Here is an 8,947-nt window from a genome sequence, read left to right on the forward strand (position 1 = left end):
TGGTGGATGAGGAGATACCCCCTGACAATGTAAAGCGCTTTGAGTGCCTAGAAAAGCGCTATATAAATGTAATGAATTATTATTATTATTATTATTATTTATTAGAAAAAAAAAACAATAATAATAATAATTTTAGGTTTTAAGTTTGGGTAGATAAATTTAAAAGACGTTTTATGCTCTTTGCATTCAATGATACAATAAAATGCAGTAAAACAGTAATATTGAGAAATATTATTGTAATTTAAAAGAACAGCTTCAGTTTTCTTTTTGAATATATTTTAAAATGTAATTTCCTGTGATGGCAAAGCTGAATTTTCAGCAGCCATTACTCCAGTCTTCGGTGTCACATGATCCTTCAGAAATCATTCTAATATGCTGATCTGGTGCAGAAACATTTCAAGAAGCATTTCTTATTGACATCAATGTTGAAAACAGCTGTGCTGATTAATATTTCTGTGTGAAACCATGACATATCTTTTCAGTATTCTTTGAGGAACATAAAGTCTATTTGAATTTTCTTTTCTGACTATTGTGACGAGCGTCCCGAGCTCACATCAGCGTTGCCCTGGAAACGGACGAGGAACACCTGCACACGCTCATCACGGGCTGATTGGTCACAGCTGAGAGTCATCAGCCCACGGCCAGATAAGCCGCGTGAGTGACGAGGAAAAGGGAACGGACTCACCGACACTGGAACACGCTCACGGAGAAGCACCGACTCACGCACGGAGAAGCCTCGACTCACCTCAGGACCCAGCGCACTCACTTGAGCACTTTCTCTGTGAATAAATCCACCCTCCGGGGTATTTATTTGAGCTCTCCTTGTCGCGTGTTCCTTCCACCCCGTTACACTATGTAAAAGCCTGTCACTTTTGATCAATTTAATGCGTCCTTGCTAAATATAAGTAATCATTTCTGTAAAAAAAAATCTTACCGATTTTACTGACTTTGAACATCAAAAAGTGACTTATTTTGATAATAAAAAGGCCACACATGCCAAAATCTGAGAACTCGGTTAAACAACATTAATATTATGTGTTTATTTTGTGAATGGCAATGATTATATCAGACTGAAAAAATCTTGTGCTTGTATTCTAAATATCCATCTCTCATTGTTGTTTCAGCTGTGGAATGACAAAATCTAGCTGCCAAATGTGTTAAACCAGATTTTACATGCATACAGTGTTTCTGAAAGAAACATGTAAAATACATTATATATATAAGATATTCCCTACAATGTTTAAATTCTCTGAATTGTTGCAGAAATGAGAGCATACTCACTGCAGGCGTTTGACTTGGTTCCAAGGTTATTACTGGGGATGCCAAAATAGTTATCAAAGAGATGTGGCCAACCATTATTGTCTCCTAGAAGAAAGACAACAAGAAGTAAAGGATTACTGAATCAAACACACGTTGCTTGTCATTACTAACAAAGCTAATAGCTGCGGCACAGATGTTCACAGGTGTGACAGAGAACACACTGATAGCACAGCAAAGACAACAATGGAAAATACATTCTTTTTTAAGAATCATGTTAACCTACTCAGCAACCCCTGTCAATCATCTTGACACTGTTTGCCAACTACAAAAGTTGTGGAGGAAATGAAGCAGGTGGCATGCAAATAGGTGTGACTTTTGTGGCGTTTCCTGTCTCCTGACACCTCACACTTAACATCTCAAACAAATTAAAATCAACCTTCCGGCTTACTCAATACACCTTCATCAATCCCTGTCAGGGTAATCTCATTCGTATTTGTAGGTATTCAAATACAAAGTGTTCATGTACAATATCACTCAAAAGTTTGGGGTCAGTAAGATTTTTTAAAGGAGTTTTTCAAAAAATTAGAATTAATTTGCAAGGATATATTAAACTGATTTTTAAATTTATTTTTTAATCTATTTAAAATAAATACGGTTCTTCTGACGTTTTATTCATCAAAGCATCCTGAAAAAATGTGTCATTGTTTCCACAAAAATATTAGGCACCAAAACTGTTTTCAACATTGATAATAAAAGGATATGTATCTTGAGTAGCAAATCAGCATGTTAGAATGATTTCTAAAGGGTCATGTGACACTGAAGACTAGAGTAATGGCTGCTGAAAATTCAGCTTTGCCATCACAGGAATAAATTATATTTTCAAATATATTCAAATAGTTATTTTAAATTGTAATAATATTTCACAATATTGCTGTTTTAACTGTATTTGTGAGCAAATAAATCCATCCTTGTGAGCATATAAGATCAGATGTCTTTCAAAAACATTATTATTAGTAGTAGTATTATTAGTATTTATTTATTTTTACATAGATACATTTTAGTATGTTACGATAAACACTTACAGAACTGGACTAAGAACAAGAATTCATATGTGAATATCTACAAATATTAATGAGATTATAATGATAATAATGTAACACTAATGACATTTTGAAGCCCAGTACACATGCGGTTTACCACTGCAGACACAAGTCTGAAACTATTTCTGAAATATAGAATGCAATGATGTTAAAGGTAAACTCAAGCTGGAATCTTAATGCCAAACATGTCCAATGGCTCAACGAAAAGCACATTCTCAGCCTGACCATCTTATTAATAATCCAGCTACCTCACTGAGCATCGACCTCACAGCCTAAATGGTCAACACAGGGGGAACCTGACCTGCTAACAAGACCTGCCAAAGGCCCAGGGAGCTGCAATGTCCTTCTGCATTTAATTAAACACATGCAGTGCTGTGCATTAAAAGTCTGGCAAAAAGATTTCACCATTCAGTCAAAAAATAATAAAATAAAATCATACAAATAATTTCAAACTACATAATCTAAACAAATAAACATAATCATGTAAATATTAATTGAAATAAAACATTAACCTTTTAATATTTAATGTTTTAAAAAATAGCTGTCCCACACTTCCACTACATTTCATATTTTCCACCACAATTTTGCCCCAATAATATTTTTATTGAACACATTTTCAATCAAACTGTATCTTTGTTTTCAAATTACGCAAAAAAAAAATGGTTTTGTGTGATGGAAATGGCTTGTTCATGACGCTTCAGAAACAAAATGACAGAATTCTCCTAAGATGCATTTATACCCACAGTTGTTAATTATTACCAGATAAATTGAACAACTGACCAGTGTGATTTAACAAGACTTTAATTCTTAAACGTCCACAGGACCAAAGGTGCCCATATACTGCATTTTTGAATACAAATAAAAGTGGACTCTTCCAGGTCTACAAAGAACAATAGAACTAAACCCAAACCATATTCACAAGGTTTTAGGGACAATTATAGAGATGTTGTCTTAAAAGATTTTATGTAATAAAAATTGTGTTTTTTGTTTGCACGTTACTATAACTGAAATCAGCCTGAGAAAGAAAACTGATTTTCTAAAAAATTACTCATCTCAGCAATTCTAACTCAGCAGTGCTCTTTCTCTTCCGTTTGAATATTAAATTCAGCCAAATTCAGCCATATGAGAATGTCTTCTGAGGTCTTTAACGATAAACATATTTCATTTTGCTTAGTGTTTAAGGATAAATGAAATGAATTCTGTGATGCTGAAACATCCACACTTTGCTTGCATAGCTCATTATCCATCAACTTTCTATGGTGTTCCTTTCGTGTCATGAAGGTAATTGATTATGCATGGGTGAAATGCAAATGTTAATTAAACATCTAAGCTGTGCTACAAAGACCTCAAACAGTCTTTGTAGTAAATAAACTTTTCCAAGAAGGTGAGCAATGTCAGGCAGCCGATACTTACTGTAGTTCAACTCTATTTTAGATGACTTTTTTATACTGTACATACAGCACTTATATAAAGTAACATATATTCTTGAAATTGCATCAACAGTTTTTTGTTTGTTTGTATTGTTTTGTTTACATCATAACACAATTTCAATCTAGGTATATTCAAAGTAAATCAATCTCTCATTTAAACTAAAATGGTAAAATGGCAGGCCTGATGACTTTCATAAACTGTAATGGAAAAAAATGGATACCATTCAAACATTCATAAACAACCTGGCACCTGGCACCCTAAAGAAATAAATGTCTGCACTTCACAACAATTTAAATGAGAGAGAGAGAGAGAGAAAACTATAGATATAAGTATTGTTACCAGGACAAACGAAGTAGATAATATTCAAATGAAATAAACTCTCAACTGGCATCTCAATTAATATTTTCAATCAATTATTGTTCTCATTTAGCCATTATTTTGATTGCAAACAGGCTACAAAAGGATATTGTGCATATTGGGTAGTCTGTAAACATTTCAGTCTTATCTAGACACACTAGCAAAGTGATCTGCCTTCAATTAAGGTTTAGTCATGTATTCTGCAAAACAAACATCTGTTCCCCTTTGGACTGTGTTGTTTTCCTGTCAATGGAATTCAAGGAACTTAAACTGCACTTCTATTAGAACAATTATAAAGGGACAGTTCACTCAAAAATGAGAATTCTGATATTATTTATTTACCTTCATGTCATTCCAAACCTGCATGCTGCTATTTTTCTCTAAAGAGCACAAAAGGGAACGTATTTGAAAAGATATGGAATGATTTGAGGGAGAATAAATAAACTATTCCTTTAAGAGATCATTTCTGGTCCTTTTTTTCTGGGGAAAAAAACACACCAAACAAACCCTTACAACTCACAATCTTTTCCTCCACTACCACTGGAAGAAAATAGGATTTCCTTTAACACTATACTACACTCAACATGAGTGAACAGCATTGCAATGAGTTTAAATCCATCATTGGCAGGTAATGTTGCTATTTGTGCCCCAACAAGTCTCTGACAGGTAATTTCTTTCCCATCTAGCCTTATGTAACAATTAAAGGCACCATGTAATCTTTGCTTACATGAAGAGAGAGGAAACCCATCTGTTACTTTTGACCTCTGCATTGATTTTACAAGCACAAGGACACTACGATGTTATGACTCTATTGTATTTTGACCGAATGCTTACCCTATCAAACAATAATACCCAATTTATACTGAGGGTATTTTCAAAGAAAGCCTATCCACCACTAATACGGTTCACTTTATTACTGACTTTTAACAACACAACATGATTGATCTGCGCTTTTGTCACCCTTACTAAGTGGACAAGCATATTTCACTGCTTTTTTATAAGTGGCTAGTTGCAATTTTGTGGTTTTGTGGTGATAACGTGTTACTCTCTGACAAGTTACTGGCAGCATGTTAAAAACTGTAATGATGTTTAAGAATTTACAAAAATTCTATGAAGCTGTTTCACTTTTTAAAATCGAAGCATCACCGCACTGCATTCTCTATGCGTCATAGCTGGTCTTTTCAAGCTCGGCAACGGAAATGTAAAATGACAAGGAAGATTCAGTGCTGAGATAATATCTCCTCCCTGTAAAACATTAAGATTAATGGCCTTGTTTATGCAGCTGGTCCATGACAAAAATACAGGTAATGACCACTGAGATGACCACTGCATTCTAGTTAATGCAGAACACAGTTTGAGTCATCAAATGTTTACAAATGAATAGTCAGCAATGGAAGTGAAGTTATGGGCTTAGAAATACTGGGAAAGAAAGGTGTAAACCAAATCAAAAGGAATAGAGAATGTCCTCATTTTTTTTAGAAGGAGTTAGCACCACTTTTTACCCACGGTTATGAAACAGTTATAGCCATTTTAACCCTGCACTGTCAAATGTGTACAGTGGAAAACCATTAGAATATTATGGCTAGATGTTTAGCAACAGACAGCCAATCACATGCTGCATTTTCACATGCTTCTTTTTTGCTCAAAAGAAGAATGAAACTTATACAGGTTTGGTACGACATGATCGTTAGTAAATGATTACACAATTTTCATTTTGGTGTGATCTATCTCTTTAACTATTTAAAGTGTGAAAAGCTTAGCAACAATAATAATAAAAAAACATACTATTTTACTTTTTCTACTTCAGAATTTAATGTTTAATTAATAATGCCACTTCTTTGTAATTGATTGTGAAATTTAGTTAAAATTGTCCCTACACTACATTTTACACAAAAAAGACTTCTAAAACTTAGTGAGCTGTCTACTGCCTGCATTTATAATGAATAACTATTTAAATACATAAAAATTGTATATGTATGGTATATATAGTGCGTATATAGTGTTTTATTGCTACAAAGAGTACCACGGACAGCTTTCATCCCTTATACAGTACATGAAGGATCTTTTAGAAATCGATTATGCTTATTGAAAGAATAACCTGTCTGGCTACCTTGAAGATTAAATCGATGAGTATGTTTACATGCACACCATTAAGTTGATAACTCACAAATATCAGCGTATTAAAATAACCAGTTTTCCCCATTTGCATGCACGTCAGTAATCTGACAATGCAAGTAAATTGTGTTTACATGATGTAAGGTCTCTGTCTTGTGAAACAGAAATATTACAGAAGGATCTAAAGATCTCCCCCTTATCAGCCATCATGAGGTATCTATACCAATCACCCCCAGCACATGACTCCAATATTCTGGGTCGACTTCCTGCCGGTCTTGTCGTCATCCACTCAGAGGAGTGATTAAAAACTAATTCAATCAGGAGACAACAAAGCTTTCTTTGTATCAGGACTGGAAAGTTCGTTCACAACATATAGAAACCACGATGTCTTGTGACCACCAATGAATGGAACGATTATATCCAAACAGGAAAAAGGAGTAATTTAATTACACCCTCAGGCTTGCAGAACAACAAACCTATAAAGAACAGGGATAACGTGATTCAATCTATACAGCGTGACGCCACATGACTTTTTGAACATCTGCTTCCTGAAACCCCAACGGACCCCCGTCCTTTTCTGACAACAAGAGAAACCGGACCTTGCATGACGATTTTAAAAGACAAGCATTTAAAACTCATAAGTAGTGAAAATGTATCCACTGTATGTGTTATGCCATCAGGTTGACTCAGAATTTTCAGATTCGAGTCCTTTCAAAACCTGAGCTAGAAATAAAATTAATGATTAATTCCCTTATAGAATTAACGACTTAAATTACAGTTAAGTCCCTACAATGACTTTATTAATAATTCAGATTATTTCCCTGTAGTAATGTCAAAACACAATAATCAGTGTATCTGATTCAGAGTATTTCATATGTTGTGAGTTGTGATGATAAATAAAGCTTGCAACATGTCAGCGGGAAACTTACAGCTCATATATTATCCTCTCATGCAGTTACAGATGCAGCATTTGGACTAAACCACTTCTACTTCTGCTGCATGAGATGAGAACACATTTTTATAATTTTTCTGGGTCATGAAAGAGCCTTCTTTTTTTTACTGCAAAACGCTCGTTCTGTCTGGATGCGCTTAAATCTGCATTAACGATGTGTTCCTGTCACATTTCACACATGCGGTCTTCAATAAGCCAACAGAAAACAGGTTAATGCGTTTTCATGCTGTGCGAAATCGGGGTAAGAGGCAAAAAAACTACCTGTGTTGACCGGTATATGCTTAAGCCATTTATGAACTTACTCCGATAAAAGTAAAATGGGTTACCGTGTTTACATGACCATGTGCGTTGTCGGCTTATTATGCATAATCAGCTTAAGAAAGTGCATGCAAACGCATTCAGTGAAACTCAAGATGAGTTTCTTTATTCAGATTATTATGTCAGTGGTGTGATATACTGTTCATGTCATATTGTGTCACTCTGATATGACTAATTCATGAGTTCACAAGCCATCCATTTCATAACATAACGCTATTTTAGAAGAGAAGCACATATAACTCTGGGGGTTCAAATCTAAGAAAAAAAAACAAAAAACGTGAGCATGTCACTGCATAACAGTTAAGTGCTGCCTTCACAGGACATGTCACAGCACACACTACTACATAAACATGGTTCTTGCACACAAATGGGGTGCAACATAAGCACATGATTGTAGCTTTCGACTTGATAAATGCTATATATAGATTACTATAAATTTTACCTACCGTATTGTCCCGAATATAAGACGATATTTTTTTCTTGGAAATACATCTGAAAAAACGCGGTTGTCTTATATTCAGGTCTAGACTTTGACATGTCAATAATACACCCACAACACTAGGTGGCGCCAAATACGCATAAAACGAGTGTGCCATGAACAACTCACTTTAAGTTCAGAATTTTTATCACATGCACTGACTTATCTGGCAGCACTGATGCTTCACAGCTAAAAGACTTCAAAAGAAAAAGGTAACCAGACCTGAGAAGAAGAACCTGTTATTGTCACGTGTATGTTCCCGTTTAGTTCCTGTTGTCCTTATTTGGTCCTTCCAGTTCCTTTTCCCATTATTAGTATCACCTGTTCCTTGTTATTAGTTATCCCCATCACCTGTCTGCCCCTCGTTATCTGCCCTATTTAGTTCTTGCCCGTTCTGTTCTCCCTTGTCTGGATGTGTTTGTCAACTCCTTGTGCTACGTGTGATTCCCTGAAAAAAAGAATTAAACTCCTTTGTTTTGTACTCCTGGTCTCTTTGTTCCTCGCTCCGTGCTCCTCACAGTAGCAACCCGTGACAGAATTCCAGACCTAACAAAAAGTGAGCGGCGACTTTACCTCGCGTTTGTTTTTTCCGCCTTTTTGAGAAGTTTTTTTGTTTTCCTTGTTTTCCCCGCGGCTATGGAAATTGCCGCTCGGTTCTCCGCCTTAGCTCGCCTAGATCTCCCCTTTGTCGAGTATTCCTGGGAGTTCTGCAGGCTCGCCGTGGCTATGGCCCTCGATGACGCCACCATTAATTCTCTGTTCTGGCTCGGGGCCAACTACCATCGCCCCGTGGACCTCCCAGACACCACGGGACTGAGCTGGAGGGAAGGAATCCTCCGGTGTCTGGAGAGCGTCCTGCCCCAAGCCAGAACCAGCCTGCCGTCCGCGGCTCACGCAAGCCCGCCGCTGTCCGCGGCCTACTCTAGTTCACCAGCC

The 8,947-nt window shown here is 36.1% G+C and overlaps 1 protein-coding gene across 1 annotated transcript in view; it reads right to left on the minus strand.

Moving 5' to 3' along the window:
* The window catches only part of LOC107758568 (relaxin receptor 1-like), a 71,053-nt gene that overhangs the window by 29,926 nt on the left and 32,180 nt on the right, over positions 1–8,947 (minus strand). Inside the window, exon 2 of the mRNA XM_016576338.1 lies at positions 1,282–1,365. Coding sequence (XP_016431824.1) covers positions 1,282–1,365 — 84 coding nt within the window. The remainder of the gene's footprint in view (positions 1–1,281; positions 1,366–8,947) is intronic.

Source organism: Sinocyclocheilus rhinocerous, unplaced genomic scaffold, assembly GCF_001515625.1.
Source record: "Sinocyclocheilus rhinocerous isolate Xijiao unplaced genomic scaffold, SAMN03320098_v1.1 scaffold354, whole genome shotgun sequence".
Lineage (NCBI taxonomy): Eukaryota > Metazoa > Chordata > Actinopteri > Cypriniformes > Cyprinidae > Sinocyclocheilus > Sinocyclocheilus rhinocerous.